At 39.5% G+C, this 27008-nt stretch overlaps 2 protein-coding genes across 2 annotated transcripts; both read right to left on the bottom strand.

The window, feature by feature from the left end:
- Positions 1–2286: 2286 nt before the first annotated feature.
- On the bottom strand, positions 2287–12627 carry LOC147233531 (calcitonin gene-related peptide type 1 receptor-like). The gene is made up of 13 exons (XM_086148443.1): positions 12491–12627; positions 8250–8325; positions 7365–7488; positions 7105–7215; positions 6423–6535; positions 6203–6294; positions 5442–5568; positions 5210–5363; positions 5055–5115; positions 4233–4299; positions 3802–4020; positions 2943–2984; positions 2287–2847 (listed from the first exon to the last, which is right to left on the bottom strand). Exons 2-13 carry the CDS (start codon positions 8298–8300, stop codon positions 2641–2643), a joined length of 1368 nt encoding a protein of 455 aa, XP_086004569.1. The 5' UTR covers positions 8301–8325; positions 12491–12627; the 3' UTR covers positions 2287–2640.
- Positions 12628–14394: 1767 nt separating this feature from the next.
- On the bottom strand, positions 14395–25735 carry fam171b (family with sequence similarity 171 member B). Its single transcript, XM_086148439.1, has 8 exons — positions 25452–25735; positions 24015–24248; positions 21392–21484; positions 21036–21194; positions 20692–20862; positions 19770–19886; positions 19544–19667; positions 14395–19457 (listed from the first exon to the last, which is right to left on the bottom strand). Exons 1-8 carry the CDS (start codon positions 25690–25692, stop codon positions 18146–18148), a joined length of 2451 nt encoding a protein of 816 aa, XP_086004565.1. The 5' UTR covers positions 25693–25735; the 3' UTR covers positions 14395–18145.
- Between the last annotated feature and the right edge of the window lie 1273 nt (positions 25736–27008).

Genomic DNA, 27008 nt, shown 5'->3' with positions numbered 1-27008 from the left:
ATAAGTGGGGGGAAAATATAGCATGATATTTGCTTCCTTTTGTCTTTGAGGGGAATTAAGTTAAACCCTTTCAAGCTTCGAGAACACGTCATGCACACCATCATTTGAATCAGCCCCTGTATGATTGTAGGAAATCTTTCGAAGCTTTAAACAGTTTGTTTTTATTTACAGCATTACTATTTCAGTATGAACAAGCGATGTAAGAATTTAACAAAACTATGTTACAAAGAGGAACATGGCAGCAAAGTGACTTTTATAAGGCATTTGAAACACGTCTCGCACAGGCAACGATGTCCTTCTAAAGGAAGGTTTGTTAAAATCCTTAGAATCAGCTTCTTTTTTTTATGTTGGTTTCTATTGTTTCCTCACTCTTTCCCATAAGTCTCACTTCCTCAGCAGGAACTGTTGTTAATATTCTATAAATGCAAAAAAAACAAATCTCACTCCCTTGCAAAATATTTCTTGAGAGATTTTCTCAGAGTGTCATCACATATTCTACAATCAGCATAATTCAGACAACTTGGACAACTTCCCCTTTTGGGAATAGTCAACATTAATCTTGTCAGTTCTCCAAGAGTGAGATGATAATTAATGTTTTGGAAGGCTGAAACCAGCAGCTCTTCACTTTCGGCAGAAATAAAGTTTTTTCTCTCGGTCATACAAGATCATAATCCATCATATTGAGATGATTTCTCAATATTGGAACCTTAAAGTCAACTTATCTTTTATTAAAATTAGCTTGGTTTTCTGGAAGTCAGTAGCAAAACACAATATAATATTCGTCTGTGTTCAATTCTTGTCAAAATCTTCTTCCGTTTGAACTGAAGAAGCCTCTCGGGTGAGAGGTGAAATGTCTTCAAGGGAATAAAAATACCAGTCCAGTTGCTACGAAAAGTAGATTTTGACAGGAACAGTATGATATTGTATTTACAGCAAGTAAATACAGAGTTAACGGTCATATTTGTGCCTCCATATGAAACATTTATACACAATCCAGTATATGTACACACAGACACCGTTCCATTCCCATTAAAAGCCGTTTCACACCAGATATGAGTTTACTTACTGAAAATAAAATGACATAGAATCTCATACAAATGCATTTGAAACTTCTTGTAAATGAATACACTTTTCCCCCACATTTAACCGGGGACATTTTTTGTTGGACCTCATTTATCCATCGAATTATCCATCTGCAGAAAGAGACAATATATTTGACCAAATAATAATTTGCTGAATGAGTGTTTGCAACAGACGATCGTATTCCCATCCAATCGATCAATCGATCAGCCGACTTATCAGTTCCACCAGGTGAGTGATGATGCTGTATTTCTTATGCTAAGCTGAGCTATGATAAGCATGCTGATGAGGCAGATATGTCCTCGCTCACTTCTGAAAATCAGGGTGAGGTGTGTTTTGGAGCACAAATCTGTGTTATTCAAAATTCTAGACTTTCCTTTTTGGTACGAGATGGAACATAAAACCATTTGTTGAATCAGACCTTTGTTATTCTACACCTTTTCCTTTCACACTAATGTGAAACGGCTTTCACTACACAGTATAGTTTTCGAGTCATCTCTCCAGCATTTTGGAATATTCAGACAAGAAGCAAAATAGCGTGCCTCATGGATAATGGCAACTTTTTTGCTTGATTGCGAACCTCCTAGTTTATGTAAATAATAATAAGGCAATATTACATTAACATAAAAAAATCTCCTCAACAGAGAGATCAGTACACATTCCACGATGACTCCTCTCAGCCATCGGTTGCAAGTAGGACACACTGATCTTTCATACTTCTGACTTCTAAGAGCAAGACTGGGGAGCCAGTGACAAAAAATTTGGAATATCCTACTCTGTTGGGGAAGAATCAAGGCTTAGATAATGCATTAGGTGATTGGTTTTCAAACACTCACCTGTGATTAGGAGGTTTGGTTTGTGACAGAAAGAGTAAGAGAGATGACCAAGCAAAATTTCTCTCGTCCCCAGGATGCCTGACCTGACCCACTGTCACAGGCGGATGAACTACAGGGAGAATATGGTAGGGCAATTTTTCATATTACTTAATATACCTGGTACACTCCAAGAATCTGTGGCTCCAGGTCAGTCTTTGCACTTGCAGCAGATCTCTCTTGGAGAAATGGGATATCATCACACGGCTCCTCCATTCCACCTCGGCTGGACCTCGCTGAAGGGTCTTCTTTCCCCCTTTTTTTCCGCCGTTTCAAAAAACGCTTCACCTGCCATTCATTCAACTCCATTTTAAAAACAAATCTAAGGCTTGTCTTTTTTTTTTTTTTTGCAGGATTATAACTATTTACTCATCAAAACAGCTACTTCATCATGGAGGGTTCTTCAAGGTTAATCCACAGGATACGTCAATGAATATATTGTTTCGTTAACGGCAACAATGAGGTTGGTAGCTCATTTAGTGATTTTTTTTTTGTAGTTATCTTTGGTCTTCCTTGAAGGAAAAATGAATGAGAAGTTTGTGTTGAAAAGACAGCAAAAAATTAAATACTTAGTCATTTGAAATGTTAACATTTCTGCTCCATGGTGGTTTTCTGGAAATCGATCTTCGCTCCCTCGAGATGAATCAGTGGGTGTCGAGCCTTCGGTGTGACCGGACAGAGACTGTCTTCACACAAAAGGACTGTCTGATCTGAATATATCAGAGTAGCTTTTGCCATTCATGTGCTCGGTGTGGCTTTCGATGCTGTAGCAGCGGTGGACCTCCGTCAGCGACGACGCAACGTAGGAAGCAGAGCGGAAGATATCAGCATTGGCAAACGTGCCTGCAAACTGCATCCTCTGCTGATTCCAGTGTCTTCTCAGAACGCTCTGGACCTGTTGGGAAAAACATCAAGAGGATGTATCAAGAAGTCCAAGCTTGTGGAAACTATCTCAAGAGTATCAAAAAAAAAAAAAAAAAAAACACTTACCTCTCCATTAAAGAAGCAGAAAATTGTAGAAACTAAGAGACCCTGTGCATTAAAGGGAAAATAGTTAAACAAGTAGTGAATTTTTGATGCGATAATTGTCACAATAACGACAATCCACGCGCACACGCACACACACACACACACACACACACACACACACACACACACACACACACACACACAGGTGTACAGCATCCAGTCAGACACTATAGCCCAGCGGTCGGGAACCTATGGCTCACGAAGCATATATGGCTCTTCCGGTGACAGTATATGGGTCCCAGACAATTTTGAGTTTAAAAAAAAATCAGTATGCAATTGATTTTAAAATACTTGAAATATTTCTTCATAATAGTGTGTCATTTTAAAGTAAACAGAAATTAGTTTTGAATATAAATTTTTCAGGTCACCCGTCGGTTGGGTCAGGAACAGATGGCTTCCAAGCGCGTCCAGGTCATTGTAAAGGTGAAGAAATCAATTTTATCAGATAACCAATAAGTTTATCCGCTTCAACCCTCGTAACGGAAAAGATGGCGAAAAGAAAAAAGCACGATGATTACAATACATTCCAGGCTACGTGGACGGAGGAATTTACATTTGGATCTACGGTATGACTAATATGCAATGATAAAATTGCAACGATGAAATGGTCAAATATAAAGCGACACTTCGAACAAATCCATGCAGCACCAGAGGTCACATTAAAAGTAAGACATTTTTAATTTATAATACGTTAAAAATAATGTATAGGTCTCGATGAAATATATTTAGAAATATTTGGCTTTTATGTCTCTCCCAGTCAAAAAGGTTCCTGACCCCTGGTATAGCCTTAAAAATGACATCAACAATGGCTCTTAGTCACCTGGTAGTGCATGAGAATTCCCATGATGTAAAGGTAGATCTCAAAGGCCCAGTGCCCCTGGGGTTTGTAGGGCAGCAGCACAAACTCGATGCCCAGCAGAGGGATAAGGATGAGAGTCGCTCTCACAGCCCTCATGTAGAGGCTGGACTCGGCCTGATGGGTCACTCGCAGCTTGGTGATCAGGACCCGAACGATGTTCAACAGGAAGAACAGGTTTACCTGGATTCACAAGTAATCACAGCATTTCATGTATTACCTCATGTTGAAATCCAAAAACATCAGTACAGTATGTATCTATATTTGTTCACATTCAACACATATTGGACCACATTATCATTCCCACAGGGCGGTTCAATTAACGGGGATCGTAACAGAAGAATTAGGCTCCCGGTGAAAGGAACATGGGATTCCAGTAAGGTGTCGCGACTCACCACCAGTGCAGCACAGATGGGACCGTGGATGATGTACAGCAGGGCCGTGTCTGAGCCGACCCAGCATCTAACAGAAACACACAGCGTCACATTTTTTAGTGCAGTGCTTGACGCAAGAACTCAATAACAAGTCTGAATAGAGTCCTGGAAATCCGGATCCGCGACCCGTTCCAGAACGTGTCTTCAAATAAGAGATACGATAATCCGGGCGATGTGGACCAGATCGATTGACGGAAAATGGGTTCTTCTTAAAAACAAAAGTACAGTGGCCCCTTAAGATATGAAACACGTTATATACAAATTTTTTAAGATACGAAGTGCGATTCGAGCATCTCTCAGCTACGTGTTCCTACCTCTTGTGTAGCAACATTTTATATTGTTATGCTTATTTTGTGCATTATTTTAAATTATCATCATAATGGGCCACAAGAAAGCTCGTTTGAAATAACCATGATTTTTCTTTCCGATTTCCCTTACACTATTGATATCCTTCTTTTTCAGGGTTTTTCTATATTAATATCCTTATTTTGCTTTCTTTTGTTTTAAATTGGGAAAATCCATTTAAGATGCAAAAAAAAAAAAAAATTAACATACACACCCACTTCTGGAAAGAATTGAATTAGTATCTCAAGGGACCACTGTACTTCTTTGTGAGATAATACATGTCATTAAAAGTGCTATTGAAGCAGGAAAAATATATATTAATGACTTTGACTCCACTCAAGATATTCTAATCAACTAAACCAGAGATAAACATTAGGAATTTGAGTATTATTTCTATAAGCATTACAGATGTTTAGGATAAGGTACGGTCAAACTCACTTGTCATTGTAGTAGCAATGTCGTGCTACTGCATGTAACACTGCTGGTATGAGTGGAAAACCTACAAAAGAAGTCACACAGGTCATAATTTTAGGCCTTATTTGTGGAGTGCAGTGATTTGCATTAACATCAAATATATGCACGTCATCTCTCACCCCAGCCCAGTAGATAATACCACATGAGGTGCTGCTTTTCTGCAAAAACGGCCACAACGATCAGGGTGTGGAGGTAGATGCCCTCACACAGCATCCAGAAGTAGTTACAACTCAGCAGGTACAGGTGGATAAACATCAGCAGCTTACAACTTATCTTAGAGGAAAAAGAAAAAATAACTTAATTTTGTCCGAAATTTTCAGGAGAGTGCCGAATGTGAATGAGAAGACTCACCGAATCATTGTAAGTATGACTTTCCTTCTTGACAACCGTTGTCAACCAGACGACCGTGATGACTGAATTCAACACAAACGACATGAAGAGGTTTTTGTGGAGGGTTATCCGCTGGCAACTCAGACTCCTGACGCCACATCAGAAGACAAACATGTGAGATACACTCTTTCTGCTTACAAAAAAAACAAACTGTAAAAACCATGAGTGAATAAATAGATAAAGTGACACTAAATACAGTGAAGGGATATGTTGAAGCATCTGAAGTACAACTTGAAAATTGCTGTTTTATGATCAGCAGCATGCATATTTTGGGGATAATGATGGAGTTTTTAAAAAGGAAAGATTTCATTTGAAATATATATATAAAAATGAATCAGTGAGACGCACATGCTTATTGATGATCTAACTCCCAGAAACAAAAAAACAAGCAATTATACTTTGAACGAAGTCATTTCAAGTGTAATGATTTATAATATTCCGATATACTTGTATTAAGTAGTTCATTTTTCAATAAATGCATGCAAACTTTGTTTTTTATGCAAGGGGATTTTTGTTGCTCCCACGCACGACTTAAAAAATATGTATTTTCCTCTCTGAATTATCAAGACAAGCATCGTATAAAAACTGTACATACACATAATGACTCTCCTTATCAAGGATATTTAAACTTTGGAAATTTCATTTGTTTGCATTTTGTTGATTGATTTGCTGAAAAATTTGGATGGATTGTACATTGATGGATTTTACATTTTTGCACTTACTTAAAATAGAAAAATATTCCCAGCGATATGAGCAACGACACCAGTGAGAGCCCATGGCCGATTATCGCCAGATAGAAGTGAGACATGGTTGTCTGCAGAAAAGAGCCACAAGCAGTTATTGACTTTTGGCATCTTAAATAAACATATATATATATATATATATATATATACTTTAAAAAAAAAATATCCATGTGATCCTATTCTATTCCAGAGTTATTACCTTCCCATGACGTGTGCTGTTGTCTTGACAGTTTGTGAAGTTGGTCCAGGTCCGTAAGCTTACTGGGTGAAACCCCCACTCACCGCTGTCTGTGCAGACTTTGGACGCCACCGCTGTCAACAAGTATGAGATTTAATATTTTCCAGAATTACTCCCCTGCCATACAACATCACGATTTTCCTCATGTTAGGCTCATTGTCATGCGTCCATCTCGTTTCTCAACTTTCATCGAACAGGAGGGGTGAACTCATGCCTTTCCATACATTTAATTCATCATGTGTTCATATTTTATGTTTCTTTGCTTTATATTTGTTGCTAAGCAATCTGGCACAATAATTTCATTTGGGACAAGTAGAGTTTCTCCCTTTTCTTACCTGATATCCATTATGTATTGGGGATATTTTGAAGTAATCACTATTTGCATAACTTTAAGTCTCCAATTTAGGTATTTAATTGCAGTTCTCAACTAAAAGTAACGCTCCCTGTCACACTTGCTAATTTTTTATACTGTTTAATTTCTCTGTTCAACTAAAAAGGTTCAGATTTAATTGCAGGAAACTGTAAGGTTCTTTATAATGTATAAAATGCCCAACATAATACTACAAAAATTCAGGCTCTTTGAGACGATTTTTAAAATTGCAGCTCTCCGCAGTCAGAAATCACAGTAAACTCACAACTGTACCATGGGGGTCGAAGTCATCGAAGTATTCTGGACAGTTCTGCTCCGCTGTTTGTCCGGCTTCAGTTTCATCCCAGCACAGCCACCCATCCCAGGTGATGTTACACACTGGTCCTGCAGACAGCACCGCACACACACACACACACACACACACACACACACACACACACACAGAAACACCTTAGAGCTGGAATGTCGATATATACATTTTAAAAAATGCATGTAACATAATTTATTTATTCCTCCAAACTTTATCTCCTCACCTACTGTTGATGTCTTGTGTTGTGATTCTCTCACAATCCGCTGGAAACATTCATACTGGGCTCCTGCGATCTGGATTTTGGTCAGCTCCTTCCGATGCTCGGTTTCAGAGTTCGCTGCCGCTTGCTGCTCACGCCATATAAATGCAGTAAATATGCACACAAACATGCAGAAACACACACACACATACACACACACACACACACACACACACACACACACACACACACGCGTCATCAACAGTAGTTCACCTGCAATTTTGCATGTAGTGTTGTCCACAGACTAGCATTCACTCATTATTTGGAAGCCTTTGTGCAGAATAAGCCGCAAAGATTAAATATAATGTCATCTGGAGACAATTCTAGCTGTGACTGCATGAGAGACATCTATCAGACAAAAAATAGAGACACACACCCAATTTCTCTCTTGTTCACACCTACAGGCAATTCAGAGTCATCAGTAAACTTGCAGCATGCTTTTGGACTGTGTGCAGGGAACAAGAGAACCCGTAAAGGAGCCCACATAACCATGGGGAGGATGTGAAAACTGACATAATCAATTTGGCCATTGAAGCTGTTGCTAAGAGGCAGGAATGCTAACCACTATGCTGCCATGAATGAATCTACCATGCATTAAAAAAAACATCAGATAATCCGTATATAAAACACTATAACAATAGAGATATATTAAGATGACTTCTTGGAGTGTCTAGATCAGATCTCTTATCTTAACATTGTTAAAAGCATCTGAAATCAACTAAAACAGCTACACATTGAGTGTCCCTGCAAATCAGTCACACGATTCATAAACAGTGAAGTCTCAGCTTCTTCACTGGAGACATGAGAACATCCTGTTTGACACCAGGAATGGGTGCAGAACTGCCTTACCTTGTTGTGGGAGCACAGCAACAGGAGGAACATGAAGCATCTCAGATCCATCTGTGCTTTTGTCTGCACGAGGATTCTGGGGACAGAAGAAAATGGGTTCTGAGTGAAGAAACGGAAGACGAGACTTCCACATAAGTTCTGTGTGCAGAGAAGTGGAAGGCCACGGACTGAATGTTAGAAGTTATTTTTACTTGATACGTAGGAAAGGGTAAATATTTCAACACCATCTTGAAATAGTTTCCCCCCCAGAGCTCGAATGGGAAAAAGAAGTGGAAGCTGGTTTGTAGCAGCTGCAAACATGACTCCAACACTGTTGATAGGAGCTGAACTCCAGCTGCTCAACAAAACTCCTCCACCTTTTGCAGGCTCTGATCCACCGAACCAAGGCTATCCACCTTTGTGGTTGACATACAGAACAATTGTTTTAGAGCACTGACGTGCAACGCTCAGGTTAATTTCCTGCAAATTTTTATCTAATTTGATGCTTTATTTTGAGATAATCCATAGCTTTTTCTATGAAGAGTCATTTTTTTTCCAGAATTCTATTTTGTCCTGATTTTGAAAGCACGAAAGCAACAAATTAAAATCATTTTTTCATCGTTAAAAGTACATTTGTTCCAGTATCAAGGTAATTTCCTCTGCCCTTTATAAATACCATCTTCCAGGTGAATATCAGCTTTGATTAATTAAATATATTTGGCATTCGGTGATCATCAAGTTTTCCAAATAGATCTTTATTCTGTAAAGCAGATTTGAAATTAGATTTTCAGGATTTGAAACCTGAAACTAAACTGCATAATATTAAGAGTAGTTTGATTTCAAAACTTGACCCAGACATGCTAATCTTTATACTGTCAGTATTTTGTTTTTATCTGTGTTATTGTCTGGTTTGATGATTAAAACCTAAACAGTAAAAAAGAAAAGCACACTTCCTCAACCTTTGTCTGAATCTCTTGCCATGTAAACAAACCTCCGTCTCCAACGCTCCATGTTTTTAATTTATAACGGCAAGTCTATCCTCTTTTTGGACATTCGGGTTACAGATTTGGCCTTTCGCTTCCCTTCTTGCCCGCAGCTTCCTTCCTGCGTGCTTCTTCTGTTCGTTGAGCAACTTCAACCAAGTAGAAGACTGTGGATTTGGCAAAGGCAAGGAGAGCTCATGCAGCAGAGACAAAGAGCTCAGAGTAAGAATGAAAGTTGAAAAAGTTCTTCTTCTGGTCATTTTAAGGTGATGAAAGTGCAAGTTGACTCCTTCAAGCGGGAGGTTTAAGAGTGGGGGCATCTTGCAGGAGAGGGTCAGTCAGTGGATTAATAGGATTGTTTTTTAATAATGTCCTGATAACATCTCAGGAGGCTTCTGAGAAAAACCCCATTCAGAATCTACCCAGAAAAAAACAAAGTAAAAGATTTATTATTTGGGGGGATTTCTTGCTTGGAATTTTTGTTTAGTTTTTTTGTTTTCGTCAAGACAATGTTTTAAATATTTTTGACAATAAATCATTTACAACAATTAATTTTTTTTTTTTTTACTTTTTTTTTTCTCCCCAGATTAGTGAAAAACAGCATTAAAATGAAAGGATATTTTTTTTCCCAACACCTGCATGACGAGCTGTGGCCGATTATCCAGGCAGCTCATTCAGCCAATCTCACCCCGCTGCAGAACCGATCGCTTCAGATGCTCCTCAGATTTTATAACAGCAGTTTGGAAAGCGGAGGTGCATCAGTGCTACCACTACCTCACTCATTCACACATGTCCTGTCCTCATTCTATCATCTATTTTTATCCTTGTTGTCATTCTGTTGACTATTTTTATATCCTTTTATATCCTTTTATATCCTTGATGTTGTCATCCTCCTTTTAATTGTCTATTTTATTTCTATTCATATTCATACTTATTGCTATTGCTGTGCTGCTGTGAGACAAGAATTTCCTGTATGGGGATCAATAAAGTATTATTGTCTTAGCTTTTCTTATCATTTATCAAAAGGAAATCCAGCAGCCTAAACATATTGTAAGTTGCTTGGATGTAGATGGAGTGGCTTCCCTCTTTACCAGTCACAGCAAATACATGTTATGGCCAAGCCCATTTTAATGAACTCCAATATAAACTTTGTTTTGTTTTATTAGCTCATTGTCTATGAGATCAAACATCAAAAATCAAGGCAAGTAGATTTGCCTTTCAGCCGGTCCCTTCATGGGTCACCACAGCAAATCATCTGCCTCAATCTCACCCTCTCCTCTGCATCTTCTTCTCTCACACCCACTCGTTTCATGTCCTCTTCCACTCCATCCATAAAACTCCTCTTTGGTCTTCCTCTAGGACTCCTGCCTGCCAGTTCCAACCTTGACTTCCGTCTACGCAGATAATCACCATCCCTTCTTCGGAAACCATTACAATCTGACCTTATATCTGGAACTTTGAACATGCGCTGTCCCACTGATGGACTCAATCTCTACTTGGGTCGAGCGCATTAACACATATTAAAATCATCAAAAGAAATTCACTAGAGAGAATCTATCCTTCTGCATTGATCCAGATGATCTGTTTTGGAGTTATTTTAAAAGATTAATTTATATAATTTGATTTTCCTATCAGACAAACAATGTAAATGTATATCAAGGTGACCCCTCTTGTTACTAAACAGTTCTTTTTAAAACTTTAAAATTTCATCCTGATTTCATTTTTTACCAATTTCTTTACCATTATTGTTTTGTTTACCTTCGATTAGTTGAGCAAACAGCTTTGTCAGTTTTTAGGCAGATTTTCAGGTCATTTCTGATTGAGCATCAGTGATCTAAACCTAGAATAGGTAATTTGTCGATTAAAGGAATATTCTAATCAATATCAACATATGGATTTTTTTTAACTTGAATTTTGTGGACAAGTTTAACTTTTCCATAAATTCACTTGAAAAATATGTGGAATATTTTCAAGGTCAACTGGTTTAAAAATCTCTAAATGCCAACAGGAGCTCGCATGCACAGACCAGCATGTCTATCATTCACTCGCATACAGCATCATCATGAGGTTTTATCATTCCAAACAGCACTTTCTCTTCAATTTTTCAGATACAATATTTCTCTCCTCCATCTGATATCTCCTGAAACGCTTCACAGCTTAGCAGAGTTAGATGTTATAAAATTCTCCTTAATGGAACTCAAAGGCTCCCAACAACTGGAAGCTGAGCTCCTCTCTCATTGTGTTAAACTTTCCATGTGGAAAACTCTTTTAATAGAAACACACCAGCCCTGGGTTAATCAGCCAATGTCCACCATCAGCTTTCTTGGTGTTAGTTGAGACAAAATAACATGTGGATTAATAATACTCACTTTAGACATCTTCAGTGCAAGAAAAAGTATATATTATTGATTCGAAAAGTCAATCTCAAGTTTTACAGTCTTGGTGGTATTGTAACATACCAGTAGTTTGTGAGACTTCCCACAACTGATGAACAATTTAATCAAAAAAAAACTGTAAAAGATGAAAAAATATACTGTATCGAAGCATGAAATTAAACTGACAAAAAACAAAGAAAAATAAATTAAGTCTGTATAAAGTTATTAAAATCCAGTCGCTATATTAAATCACATTTAATTTACACAATAATCAGTAAAAAAATATTGCAAGAAAATGAGCTTCTTGGATACTTGTAATTATGGAACTGCATATATATGAGGTTAGATACTGCTAATGAACAAGATATATAATTTGATTTATCGGGTGATAAGACTGTAATCACTTAGTTGTATTGGAGTCACCAAATATTCTCAGTTTAGATGGTCGAGGATAATTTTTAATCTAGTGTACTTATCCCTTAAGGTACCAATTCTGAAAATTAGCAGTTTTAATTATTTAAATTACACCCAGCACTGTACAATATACTTCATGGTGGTTACCATGTACAGAGTATTTTCCATCGTATTCCATTTGATGAATACACGATAGAGAAATGAGCATTTGGAATGATATTGGTAAGATATAGGATTGCAGTCATAGATTTATTTGAAAAGAACTCGGTCCATGCAGCCATCATGTTATTTCTCCTGTAACGGCAATAAAGCTGAATTATATATTTTTTTTTCATACCAGCTTGTGTGCATCCCTAATTTGTGCATTACCTTCAGCATGTTAATCTTGCAGTTAACCAGTTCAAGGCTAAACCCAAAGTAGTTTTTTACCTGCAGAATGACAGCTTCAGTGAAGTTAGACTATACTGTAAAATATATTAAAAGAGCTTACCTTCAGAGGAAAACAACACAATTCTAACACTTCTTCCTCAGTGAGTAATCTTCAGTGCAATCCTTGAAAAAATCTGTGTAAAACCTGTTTAAGAGAGAGGTAGTCCTTCATGTGTGTCCTTCTCAGCCGAGTCTGAGGCGACACTGAACTATTCCGATAACGACAGACGGGGGCTGGTGATGACATCACGGGCCGGCCTTTGGTGGAGGTGTAGAAGGGGACACCCCTGCATTGTAAAGAACATCACACAGTGTTAACATCCTCAATCTAACCAAATATTTCACCAGAAATATACACCAATTTTTTATCCTGATGTTTTTCATGGTCTCATTCAATTAAAAAGAAAATCAGCAACATGATGCACAGAGCAAACTATAGAATACATGTTACTTTAAGTTAGCAGTGGCTAAAGAACAGTGAAAATGACCCATTTTCCAAGTAATTCAAAATTTTATTTTTCTGTTTGTGCATTTTGAATATTGGAATTCTAACAGCCTATTCAGAAAATCAATGATCACTCAATCTCCTGGTAGGTTTGTTGTTCTGATCAACAGTGCCGTCTGCTGGACATAAACGCCTTTGCGAAGAACTATAGGTAAGATATTTATGCATTTATGCATTTCGATGCATTTGCACTGATACTTTACAATAAAATACACGTGAATTGCAAAATACTCTATGTGGATGTTGACCGAACTTGTTTCTTATTTTTAGCTTTGTTCCTTTTTTTTTTTTTTCACAAAAACCTGGATGTAATCAGGAAAATGAGTGTGATTGAAATGCCTCCTCGTAAGAGTTTGCATCAGGGAAAACATATATACATAGATGTACATCTAAAACGCATAGCTCAAATTAAGTTCAGCAATGATATAAATCTATTTTTATTTTCATTTTTAAAGGAGAATATCCCACAAACTATTTTGAGTTTTATTTGAACACATCACAGTATTTATCAGTCATCACTTCACGGGTTCATTCACACGGCCTGTTCTCGGCGTAGCAAAAGAACATTGACCCCTGCTTTGCACGTGCACATCTGGTATCATATCTAAATGTGAAAAATAACTTTGTTCTGGATTCCTTTTTAAACCTGGACTTGTTGAGAGAGGGATCTTGGAGTTATTCCATGGTTTACACCAAACAAAAATCAACTGGATGGGAAACTGCTGCTCCAGGAACCCTGAGCTAACCAGTCAAGGACCAAGAGCCTGGAAGTGGCTGCCGGAAAGTGATCCAAACCCAGGATGTGTGTTTCTGCCTGTCCAAAGGAGCTACTCGAGGAGAAGCAGTGTCTCACTGCAGGTGCGTTGGCTGCAGTGATTATGCCGAGGTCACCGTTTTCAGTCTGTTATTGTTACGTTACAGTCAGGTTTCAGCATTATGTGATATGTTCATGTCAACTTTTACTGCACTAATGGCCGGAACATGAACCCACATTGCATTGTGTGTCCAACTCCAGTACATCCAGCTGCTGACATACAGCACGTTTGGAGGAAACAAGCAGCAGATTTCAGGATGTACTAAAATTAGGACTCAGATTAGAGACCGTCTTCTTATTTATAGAAGACGACATTTCATACAAGCACGGAGTGATGAGATATATACCTATTTTTGCATCATTGTTTAACTGGATTTTCTGCTCCCATGCGTGTGGGTTTTCTACTTTGGGTGTGTAATCTTGCTGTCAGTACTATGAATTATTCCAAATAGTGTCGGCCGGTATATCATTGTTTATTGAGGATTATTTAAATGTCATATTGTATCAGGGATTTTTTTTTGGTTATTTCAAAACCAGCAATAAATAACCTCATAAAGGCTACATATATAAAATTAAAAAAAAAAAAAAACAGTCACACAATAACACAACAGCATACTTCACTGGTAAGACTGATGGAGCTTCATGGTCACAGTTAAAATCAAGTAAGTTTATTAGTTTAGTGCACAAAAAGGCTGGACTAATAACACTACCATCATTACAGATGTAAACACAAGAAGTGCCCTTAGCAGAGAAACAAAAGCCCATCAGACTCAATGGCAAGACACAAGAAGAGCACACTGTAAAACACATTGAGATCGGTACAAATACATTCAGCAAGTTCACTTTAATACAGGACTGGCAGTTGGTGTGTTCTGCTCATCAAAATCTATCAGCACAGAGTGTTCACAATCCATGTTGCTTTTGCAGAGATATACTTGTTTTTGAAGCTGATGAAAGTGAACATTTGTAAGCCTACTGAATGGTTAAGTGCTCAACTTGTTGCTACATTGATAAAGAAAACAGATATTGTACACAGCCTTGAAGGACTTACCTTCAACTAAAAACAATTTAGATTGCATCTTTTGATGACAATAGTCATTCATTCGTTCACCGAACTAAACCGAAGCACATTTTTGGGTGGGAGAAAACACAGCTAAATTAAGACACGGTCACATAATACATTGGTTACAGCTAGACTATTTACACGCAGAAGAACACATGAATGTAGCTGCAAAGCCGGATACATACAAGATTAACTCATCTGTGAAAAAGTTCAACAGCGATACTATGACGGAAGACTAAATATGGCAAAACTGCTGCTGCAAATGTTCAATTTCACATTAAATATTGCTAAATCTTCTCAGGTATTTTGTGAGGGATTTGCTCAACTTCATTATAGATAAGAATGTGACACTCAATTTCAATGTTCAATCATAGAAATGTGCCAGTTGATGTTGTGCACTGGTTGAAGAAGTGGACACGTGTTAAAGTGTGCTGTGCTTCATTTAACTGAGCAGCTGCCATGTCCATGAGCAGACACATACAAGAGGCAGGCATTTGTGTGTCTTTATTGTCAGATATTTCTAATAAATATTTATTTTGTGAATAAAACATCTTAGATGCTTAAAGACTAATACCCTATAGCTATTCATAAAAGATGCTTATGTGCTGTTTTTAAGTATTTTTTATCTCCCACTGCTCAGGAAACCATGTTAGCATTGGTGCTAAATAGCACTACAACAAATTACAGTAGGAATGTTGCTTCGTTATCATCCAAAAAAAATTAAATATTTAAATTCATGCTGGAGAAAAATATTATGACAACTATAAAAGCAGATGTGGGATTTCCAAAGATACTTTGTGAGTCTAAAAAAAGACGGGATTATTAGTTGACAGTTCTAAAAATATATATAAATAATTATTCAAATGCCTTGTGCCAGTCTTTCAAGTAATAAAATTCTCATTATGATGTTATCAATTGTTTGATTTTAAATCTCAATGTAAAGGGCAACATTTATTATTAAATAAATGACCTCAAAAAATGCAAAGGGTGAAGAGCGTAATGTTTTAGCGACAGTTTTCATTTGAAGTGTCAACAGATTTAGCAGTAAGACAGGCAGTTTAGATGCTGGAAACATCCCAGTTTTGTTTGAAGCGATTTACATGTCGGTCAGTTTTGCAGCCATTCATCAGGCCACCCCATCAAATCTTTTTAAAGGAATTGTCTCCTCTTGTTTTTCATTTTGGTGGCATTGAAAATTCTCAAAACGTCTTAAGCCTAACTTGAAATTTAAGTGTTGGGTGCTAAAATAACCTTAGTCAAACCACAAATGTCAAAATCAACAATAACATATACATATAAAGATGGAATTCTCAGACTTAACTGGGATTTATAAATCCAGTGGGGTAAAAAATGAAATTTGTTGTCTGTCCATTTATGTTGAAAGAACAGAAGTATGTGATATTACCTTCCCTAAAATGTGCTGTATCTGTATCGCTTGCGCTAGTTAGCTAGTGAAGCTTAGCTAAGTAGCACAACCCGGCTGACGGTTACTAATTTTCTGCAGCCGTCACAAAATAAAAAGAAAAAAAAAAATCAGCCTACTCTCAAGCTGGCTGGATGCAACTGTATTTCATTCTTTGTGCTACAACTTTGATTTCCCATAGATGTAAGTTCATTTCCAAGACTCAAATTGTTAATTTAGGGGCAAAATAAAGCATATAATTGTCCAACTATCAACAAAATATAAGGGCACCAATGCTTAGTCTCGTAACTGCATGGCTCTGGCTAAAATGTTGTTTATACACATATTTGTTGTCATTGTTATGTTATGAACCCAAAGATATTAGCATTGACATCATGTGATATTATTATTGTTTATGTATTATCTCATTACTTTTGGCAGCAAATAGTCTCTTTAGAAGACGACAAGGTGAAAAGTCACCAAATATCCTAACAGCTACATAGAAATGATGTTGGCTTTACAGTAAATAGCAAAATATTTTCAGACATACAAGGAAAAATTCATTTTCATGCACTCTTAAAATCAAATTAGGCATAGAACCTCAAACATCAAGAGTGAGCTTTTCAAAATGGCAGCTTAGCTGTACAGTTTTACTCCATAATCCACGCTTGAAGGCAGTCGCAGCCAGAAATCTGAAGGTAAATACTTGCAATCGGAGTACTCGTCCACATACAGTATCTGATATGAAAACCATGTGAAATAAAATCTGAGTTTTTTTTTTCTGATGAGGCTTATTCCAGTAAAAACAGATTCTTTTTTTTTTTTGAATAAATGAAGCGATATGATCAAAAATGAGATGTCTGCGCAGAAAATGGGAAAGCGTCTAAACGTTCACAATTTACAGCAGGCATTTATGGTGAGGATAAGTGCACTACACGTAACCTGGATCTGTGTCTGTCTTGCAAACTCACCAGAATTCTACTAAATAGACAAATAATCTTATTTATGATTACAGGCAGGAAGAAGGCACCCTCTATAATGCCAGCACAGAGATCTATGGGATGTAGTGTTCACAGGGACACTGCTGTGAAGAATCCTGCTGGTGATCTTCCAATTTGGGAGAGTGTTGCGCAAACGTGTCTTAACAGCAGCTACATTTTTCTTCAACATAACATAGATCCTGGTTTTTATGTTGAGCTGTGTTATTCATTCTTTGGCAAAGTTGTACAATCACACAACTCTAACTCTATAACAACAATGCCGATGTGAGTACAAGTGAAAATAAGTTTGGATCACTCAGCACGGATGATGCCATGAGATGCAGGTACTGTAGCTCAGAGAGGGTGAAGTGAACGAAAGGCGTTAAAATCAGGGGTTCTCAAAATGTTCCCGGGCCCTAAAAAAAAAAAGTGCCGTAGATCCGTGACACAAGACAAACCCAGGAAGTGTCCGATACATACAGATGTTGTGTCCAGTTCACACAAATAGGCCTCTTTGTCTTTACTATTTTGATTTTTTTTTCCCCGTGATTACAGCAGATCGAGTTCATTAATGATCATTTTTGAAGTCAGCTTATCATTTAGGTTCTTGAAACTATTTAGCTAACACCTGCCCAATAATAAGTTGATATCTCATGAATTTTAGACGATTTCTCACCAATTTTGTGATCCATTGAGGGAATTTATCGGGGAAATGCTTGATATACAAAACTGAATTTTGTCCAAATGAAATCTTAATTTATTTAATTTCCATTTCTAGTAAAACAACAAAATAAAGTAGAAATTGGCAATTTCTTGTTATTTGAAAATTCGATTTAAAATGTGAAATTCCTTCTTTTAGGCCTGATCTCTGTTTCACGGTTTTAGACTTTGGGAGCCCCAGATTTAAAAGAAGCACGGACAAAAATCAAAATGTCTGCAATGAGCCATGCTCTTAACTTCGCTTCGTGAGAGGTCTTCCCTCTCGTACATGCTTGGCACTCCTCTTTTCTGTTTTCCCCTTTTCCCTCACCTTCCTCAGACGCCTAGGAGGGGGCGTCCCTCTTGACTCGCTGTCCTCCTGAGCGCTGGATGTATCCATCCCATCTCGCTCCTCGGGAATATTTGGGATGGCCCCACTGCTTCCATCTAAAATATTCCTTAGAGAGGGGTCCTCTGGTGTACAGGTGGCAGTGGTGCCACTCTCACTACTGCTCAGGTCCTGGTCTTCGCTGTATCGCCCTCCTCGGCTGTGGTGAGGCAGGGAGGAGGCCCTGATCGAGGGCCTGTCGCGCTCTGCTTCGCGGATGTTCTGCTGAGGCTCATTCATGTCCACCCCCGAGTCCAAGCTGGTGTCGTTGCTGCTGGGCGGACGATGGCGGCTCTGGAGCTCGATGATGGAGTGACGCACCTGAGCCGCAGGCTTCCCATCTAAGGAGACGAACCAGGCCCTCGGGTGAGACGACGAGGACTTTCCTCTGGTCAGCTCCAGCAGGGTACGCTCCGAGATGCCCTGCAGCTCACTAGGTACCCCGTGCCCGCTGCTGAAGCCCTGCATACCAACTGCTTCATTGAGAGTCCCAGGCACAGAGACAGAGGATTCAAGGAGGTTACTGTAGCGCCCCCACATGACAGCATTAGGACCCTGGACGGGGGGAGGCGTCTCCAGAGGCTGAGGCTCATCCTGACTGATCTGCTGCGGGCTGCTTCCGCCTTGGGAGTGGTGGTGAGGGACTTTGGGTAGTGTCTGGGTGTAGCTGTCTTTACTGGCAGCTTCCGAGTGGGAGTCAAACTCTGTTCCGTTTCTGGGGAAAGTAGCAGATTTGCAGCCAGATATTTGCTGCTCCTGAGCACTGAAAAGCTCCGGGGCCTGGATAATGGCCACCGGTTGGTTGTAGATGTGAACCAGCTTATCTGGAATGAAGCTTTCCGAGTTCATGTTGGAGCGGTTCTCACGAAGACGAGACACCTCTTCGCTGTTGATGTAGTGAGAGTGGGTCTGGGGAACTTTGACACGGTCACCACTGATATTCTCATATAGAGGGGCAGCTGGGCGGCTCCCAGGGTCCTCCACATATATGTTGTAGTTGGCTTTGTGCCTTGGTGTGGATGACGGCTCACACTGGACACTGCAGGAGGCGAGGCTGTTCTCTCCAGAGCGGAACAGTAGACCTTCTTCCATGTGGGTTGAGGTGGTTTGGTCTTTTTTTACCACTGTCAGTTTGGAAAAACGTGCTCTCCTCCTCCGAGGCTCTTGATAAGATGCTCTATATGATGGAGGAGATAAATATCATGAAATGCTCGCAGCAGAGCCACGCTGTATGTTAAAGGTGCCCGATAGAGGGAATCTTACCGGCAGTGACAGAGCAACACCGAAAGGAATCCGATCACTGCGATCAGCGTTCCTCCAAGTATTCCCACCAACAAATAAGTGTGGTAGGATATGAAGTCCAGTGAGCTTCCATGCCCAAGGTAGTCTAAATGGTCAACGCATAAAAATACACATTTCGAATATTTCAATAGTAGCATAGACATCAAATAGCATCTCAAGCTGCGTCGATCCTGCGTGACGACGTTACCATTGGCTGATGGCAACGGAGCAGCAATCCAGTAGCCCAGATGGGAGACAGTGAAGGTCCAGACCAGTTCATTACCGATCATCTTCACGATCCCTAGACCCTGATTCTCCCAGGCACCTTCAAAACAGTAATTATTCATTTGCTATTTGAATAATAACATAACGTTTTGAACAAAGTATTGTCATGCTCCAGGAACGTGCCGCTTACACATCTATTCTAAAGACTACAGACAAACTATATTCATTTTCTATAACAACGCTGTTGATACGATTTCACAGTAAAATATTTCACTTTAAACAGGACTGTCTCAGAAAATTTGAATATTGTGATAAAGTTCTTTACCTTCTGTCATGCAATTAAAATAACAAAAATTACTTTTTCATGATATCCTAATATTTTGAGATAGGATTTTTGAGTTTTCTTAAGATGTAAGCCATAATCAGCAATGTTAAAATAATAAGAGGCTTGCAATGTTTCAGTTGATTTGTAGTGAATCAAGAATGTATGACTTTTTTGGTTTTGTAATTGCATCACAGAAGATAAAGAACGTTATCACAATATTCTAATTTTCTGAGACAGTCCTGTATGAAGCCATCAATTACGAAAAGAAAATCATGTTGCACAAAGCACTTGAAAGACTTGCTAAGACTGAATGTGTTTACTGAGATACTGCCTCAAGAGAAGTTTTTTTTTTTTAAATATCTACTTCTGTACAAACTAGTGTTTACATGAAAGCCCTATTTCATCAAAAAGAACAGAGTTACCTAATTTAATTTCCCAGGCCATCTTTTACACTATCTGTGGACCGAACATCCTAAAAATGTGTAATTTTATAATATATTCCAAAAACGTTGTTCTCATTTGCAATCTCCTTTTTTCCTTTCATCTTATATCTCAGGTTGCGTGAAACATTCATTTTTACCGGTCTTTGGGTTGAAGGCCCAGGCTGGCACGGTGTCCGAGGGCTGGAGGCGGCTGTTGTGCCCCAGCGGCAAGCTGATCTGAATGGGCCCTCGAACATGGAGCTCTTCAGTGCTGGAGTACAGGAGAACACTGACCGCTGCCACTGGCTTAAGGTCAATGTTCCTCAAAACTGCAGAAACAAGGAGTCGATGCAGACGATTTAGATGGAAAACGTCTCATTTTTTCGACTGGGGATTGATAAATAAGAAAATGTGCACTTTGCATATACTAAATGTCAGTGATATGTATATATATACACACACAGACTACAAGTCAGCTGCTAGTAATGTGCTTGACACTCACTTGATTTGTTGATGATGATGCCTGGGTTGCAGCTGACGCAGTCCTTCGCCAGGTGGTGCTGTGGCACGGTCAGATACGCCGTCAGCGAGGAGATGTTGTCCTTATCAGTCATGGTGAGGAGGTTTTTAGGGAACTGAATCTTTGGCTGAGAGGAGCTATCTGTCAAAATAAGACAAAGATGAGAGAGAACGGTTTCAGAATACCAGAATTGTTATTTTTAAAGATGGAAGAATCCTCAGTTTGGAGCAGCTTGTGCAAAACTATTTCATGTCAGACTGCACAGCTTGCAGTATGTTTGATACATTTAATTTATTTGTGTGTGGGTCAGGTGCTACTGCAAGATCATGTTCACATACCAGGTGACTTGGTCGTGATGAAAACCGAATCTTCAAACAGCCAAATGTTGCCTTGACTGTGAGGGAGCAGCAGCAGTGTCACAGAAGAGAAAACTGCAAGAAAATGCCAAAAGGTTTTTAGAAATGTACATTTTTTGAATGTATGAGCCTTGAGGATTGACTAGAATTGACTAGAATTGTCAGCTGTCAATTTTCCCTGTCAATTTGAAAAGGGGCATTTCATTTATTGGTGAAATATAATAAAAAGAATAAAATGTTCTTTAATGAGCCCCAAACTGGGACATTACAAGATACATTGGAAAGGCCTGAAAATGAATTTTAAATATTCAATTTCTCACTGTTCCATTCTTTCCCTTCACAGACTGTTTCTTCTTTCATGTAAATTATTTTAAAGTTTCCATGTATTGCAACATTTCTTAATTGATAGATTTTCCTCTGTACTTTTATTAATAAAATTTTTTTGAAGGTGCCTTACTTGACACTCAAGGACATCGTACAGATATATACACATTAAAAAGAAACAATAAAAATAAAGGTGACAGAGTGGTAAAAATAAAACAATAAAAGTGACGGACCAATTGGAATCAGATGAAATAGGCCCCTTTAAACGGACGTGTTTTGAGATGCGTGTTGAAATAGGGGAATGACTTTTCTGAGTTGGGGGTCATAATAAATTCCAGATAATTCATTATAACCCCAACCATGGTGGAATCTTGTTGGAGAGTGGAAGTGATGTAGTGCTAAGATTAACCTTGTCCAGTCAGCCTTGTCAACAGCCCTCAGTGGCACTTGTTCCTTTTTTAAGACATCTAAATATTGACACTAATGTTTTAATGGCAATAATACACTTCAGGCTGACTTTCCCTCAGCTTGCTTGTTAGAATTTTACAATGATAGAGCACAAAAATATGTATAATTTAGAATATTCCAAGGAGTGATGTTAGATCACAGCTAGATAGTAGAATCTGTTGATTAAAATGGAGAAATATAGTTTTACATTTTTGTGGAATCAATATTTGGGGACTAGGTAAGCAATTCTAGGTTAAAATAGTAGGCTGAGAGAAAAACAATAAATCGAGTATGAAGACCTCTCTTTTGTGCTTTAGTAGCACTAAACCACCAGCAGATGGCAGGACTCCATGCAGGGATTTTTTTTTTTTTTTTTTTAGGGGTTCAGTTTGTTGTCTGTCTGGCAGCAGAGGAGGAGGAGCTTCTGACACACAGAAAAGCATGTTCCCTCAGATAACACTCATTTATTTTCATTCCCCGTGATTCCTAAACCCTGCCCCCTCTCACTGACAAACGTCTTCTGCCTGTTTTCAGAGATGAAGAGGGCGAGGAGGCGCAGAAAACAGAGGACGCACCAGTCCCCCTCCGCTAAGAAATAATGTGGCCCTACCGTTCCCAACCCCCACCTGGTTTTGATTCACACAGGACAAAGGCACTTTGCTAAGAGAGGGACATTCGAGTCATCACCTTCGGGCGTAAACAATCAATAATTTGACTATAGAATCCAGTTACACTTGACGGTAACCTAGGAACATAAAGAGCTTCATTGAGAACAAACCTGTGCGACAGCTAACGCGCAGCAGCACACACTTGATAAATCCATAATGCCTATAAATAATGCAGCAGCAACAGCGTGTCAATACTGTTGCTGACTTAAGTGTAAATAACTGCTTACAAAGTGGCTTCATTGGCAAGGTGAAAAGAAACTGTTCTGTAGATCAAGTCTTCATTTTTTTTAAATGGTTTTTCATGAATGCCTTCCAGTTAAGTGTGTACAATTTTACACTTTCCCGAGAGTAAAAGCCTTAATCCTGTTTGTTCCCGATTGTCCATCGATCCATTTCGGAAAATCCTCTTGACTTGAAGCAGAGGTCGGAATCAGCTGTGACCTTCGAGCTGCTCTGGATTCACTGACCGGCAGATGTAAACCAACACCTACAATTGGAACCCAATTTAGAAATAAAGTGGGCTATATCACACCTGATTGCTTTTAAGACTAAGCAGAACATTTCCAGAACATTTAATGAAGATTGTTTTTGACAAGACTTCCATATACTAGATCGCATTTAATCGTCACCAGTTGATGTGTGGGCTGGGAGACATCCCTTTATCACAGAAAATTAGTTTGATATTGTAATAAAATATATATACTGTTTAGAAACAACAACAAGCAAGCAACTTTTGAGGCATTGTGTAGCTTACATGTCTCCATTTTGGTAAAGTGACGCTTATCTCAGAAGCCGTGTGTTACATATTGCCACAGAGAAAGACAAAGCGAGGGACTTATCCAGGCACTCAGGAACCAGGCCAGCTGATAGTACAAAAAAAGACATGTCTAAGATAATTATGACCCTTAATATAATCAGTTGACCCCTGATCTGGATAATGTGCTTGTAGGTGTTCCTTCTTGGTAACTTTATCTCTCTTAATGACCAAAGGCTCCTCTTGCTGCAAAAGGAAGATCCTCAAAATGTGAAAATCACCTGGATTATTTTGTTATACACTCAATTCACTGAAAGTAAGAAAATAACAAAAAATTTGCCCTTGTCTGTCTGTGCGTACGTGGCGGCTATAGGAGAAGAGGGTTGATGCGGGAGGCGTCTGGTCTACTCACTCGGTCTCTTGCTGGTGCTCCATGGAAGGGGGCTTGAGATGTAGCCTTCCAAGCTGCCCACCAGGGTCAGACTGAGTCCTGGACTGTAAGTCACCCATAGCAAGACCTCACCTTTCTCCCCGGTCTGGACGGAGCTGGTGAGGGTGTGGTTCACATAAACATCTACCGAAGCCCCCGGCAGGAGCTGCCGAGTCACCTGATCTCTCACCAGGACTTTCAGGGCGAACTGGAGATCTAGGAAAAATAACATTCTACGTCAATACTTTTTTTTTTTTTTTTTTTCAAATTAAATATTGATTTACTGAACAGAATATGGCTGGCTGTTCAGAACTGGCACGCCGCCTGATCAGTAACAGGTAGTCATCCTATTAATCACAAACATAAAATGCGGCCTGTGTCGTTCCAGTAGCTTTTTAGTCTTCGGTCTTTCCTCGGTTTGGTTTTACACGCTTGACGGAAACACACGCCGTAAAGGCGTCAGCTCTAAAGTCACGGATCTCACAGGAAGCCTGCAACTGACTATTTAGCAATAATTTCACGACAAAGTATTGAAAATGCATCCTTATGCATATCCGCATCCTCCTTTCACTGAGGCGCCAACATATCCCTCCGTGACCTTTCTCTCACCATGAAAAAGTGATGAGGCGAGCACAGCTGAGTCGTTCTGAGAATGGAAACTACATCGCCAGCAGTGACAGTTCGCAGGGAAAGTGCATATCGGTATATCATAAAGACGGACAGTCGTTTCATCGTTTTGGAGCGTAATGCGTGTAACCGACTGTGTCACAAGTCTTCATCACGTGACACGAGGTGACCGTCGGCCTTATGGTGCAAGTGGTTACTTTACCGACACGGGATAGACGGATGCATTACTTCCCGCTGCGCGTGCATGCTAATGCAGACTTTGCAGTGGTGAGGCCATGGGTGTATCAGCAGAACAGCACAGGATTACCATGCTCTCCATGAATACATCACCTGCTCAGGCCTACGAGATAAAAACCCTAATCCCGCGAACCTGCACATTATACATCATAATCCTATTATTGGCCTGAGGTCTGGGACTTCCAGCCACACGGTCAGTTGTTTGGACCAACAGCTTGGCGATTAACACTTGGAGAAGTTAATAAAATATAATCCTGCAAAAAAAAAAAAAAAAAAGTCATACTTGGAGATGAATTAAAAAAAATGCTGTGAAAGGAAATTTTAGTATCTTGTGTGAGATGGTCACAGCCTCTACTGCGGTTTAAAGATGCTGACATCAGATGAAGAAATCAGAGAGAACAACAATGATATCATGGGATGGAATCGATAATAAACACAACAAACAGATGGGAGCTGATGAGAGCAGCTACTCCCACCATCTCATTTACATTTTCTCCAACAAGAACTCGTTTCTCTCCCCCCCTCCCTCCCTCCGGAGCCTGTTCGGATGTTTACCTGCGGCCAAGGCGGGGGTCCAGCGACGGGGCCCCGGGACGGTCGGCTCGGAGGCGGGGGGTTCTCCCTCCGCAGCGGCGAAGCCATTGTCCCCGAGAGAAGAGGAGGGCAGGCCGCCGCCCTCGCCCGCCGCTCTCACCGCCCCATCCAGGCGGGGGATCAGCAGCAAAAGCGACGTGAGGAAGAGGAGCAGCGGCGGCGGCGACGGCGGCGGCGGCTGGCGGCGATCGGCGGCGGGCATGGCGAGAGGGGGAGCAGGCAAAAAGACATAACGGACCGCCAGGAACAGGGAGCTGCGGCCGGGAAAGAGCGACGTCCGGCCGGATCGGTGCTCTTCATCAAGGCCCCGTGTCTCTCATGGCTCCGTGGGTTCGCGGAAGGAGAGAGAAGGGGGGGGGGGGAAACCCACGGAGAAAGGATGCTGGTGCTGAGGCTGGGCGTGTGTGTGCGGAGATCGTTTAGTGGAAAGATGCACAGCTCTGAGCACGAATTGCGAAACCCTGAAGAAACTGCAAGGATGAGCATTTTATGAATTGATTGTTATATTTCACATTTACAGAACAAAAATATTATCAGTGATTTGTTTACGATTTATTAAAAATGCCATCATTTCAATCTCCTGGAATTGTGTAAATATCTCCCATCCATTTCTCATAAGGATCTGAGTGTAATTTTCAATTACTTTAAATACAAGTTGTTTTTCTCAGACATGGAAGTTTGACGAGCTCTTTGAACAAAAACAAACCTTGCATATGGTAATTACCCAACAGCAATCTTGAATTGTGTTTTGGATTATATTGCTTTTTTTTTTTTTTTTTTTGCAAATAAAACCCCTTTCCTATCATGCTAAAACAGCTTTTTACATCAACGACAACGAAAATGAGTATTTGGATAAGGAATTAAGAAAATGAGGCCGATGCACCATCAAAGTGAGAGATCTTCTTTTACATTTCCCTCTTTGATCAGTGAGACGCTGTTACATCATTGGGCTTCTGTTGGTAAACTGAGACCCCAACTTATCTATTTTTTTAACCCCGATGGTTGATTTCAAATGTAAAAAGCCACCATCGTCATGAAAGACTAGACAAGATCAAATATTCATCATTTGAAATTAACACTTAACCTGTCCTGTAATTAAGCAGCTCTAAACTGCTGTCCGTAATAGATGTTGGTTGATAATAAAAGTACAGTAGACCTTTTAGTGTGTGTGCGTGTGTACGGTACGTGTCTCATACATGTGTATATACACACACACACACACACACACACACACACACACACACACACACACACACACACACATATATATGAACACACATACACACAATTACATACATATGAACACACACACACGTACATACATATATACACACATATACATGTATTTATATACACACACATACAAACATATACACACACATATACACATACACACAAACACATATACACATACACAGAATATATTTACATACATTTAAATGAGCCAGAGTTTTTTTTAGATTCATATAACTTCTCAGTCATCTCACATTTATATACACAAGAAATTAAAATCAGGAA

Source organism: Fistularia commersonii, chromosome 6 (assembly GCF_037954325.1).
Source record: "Fistularia commersonii isolate RoL2024-O1a breed Wild chromosome 6, RoL_Fcom_v1.0, whole genome shotgun sequence".
NCBI classification, from domain to species: domain Eukaryota; kingdom Metazoa; phylum Chordata; class Actinopteri; order Syngnathiformes; family Fistulariidae; genus Fistularia; species Fistularia commersonii.
Note: the sequence above shows the minus strand (reverse complement) of the source record. Positions and strands in the feature narration are given on the sequence as shown.

Coding starts and splice junctions, on each gene's coding strand:
- LOC147233531 (XM_086148443.1), bottom strand. CDS start 8,300: ATGGATCTGAGATGCTTCATGTTCCTCCTGTTGCTGTGCTCCCACAAC. Junction 5,569..6,202: donor GGAATATTTTTCTATTTTAA/GTAAGTGCAAAA, acceptor ATGTGGCGTCAG/GAGTCTGAGTTGCCAGCGGA. Junction 4,300..5,054: donor CATTGCTACTACAATGACAA/GTGAGTTTGACC, acceptor TGTTTCTGTTAG/ATGCTGGGTCGGCTCAGACA.
- fam171b (XM_086148439.1), bottom strand. CDS start 25,692: ATGCCCGCCGCCGATCGCCGCCAGCCGCCGCCGCCGTCGCCGCCGCCG. Junction 21,485..24,014: donor GAGCACCAGCAAGAGACCGA/GTGAGTAGACCA, acceptor ATTTTCTTGCAG/TTTTCTCTTCTGTGACACTG. Junction 19,458..19,543: donor GTGTTGCTCTGTCACTGCCG/GTAAGATTCCCT, acceptor TCCATCATATAG/AGCATCTTATCAAGAGCCTC.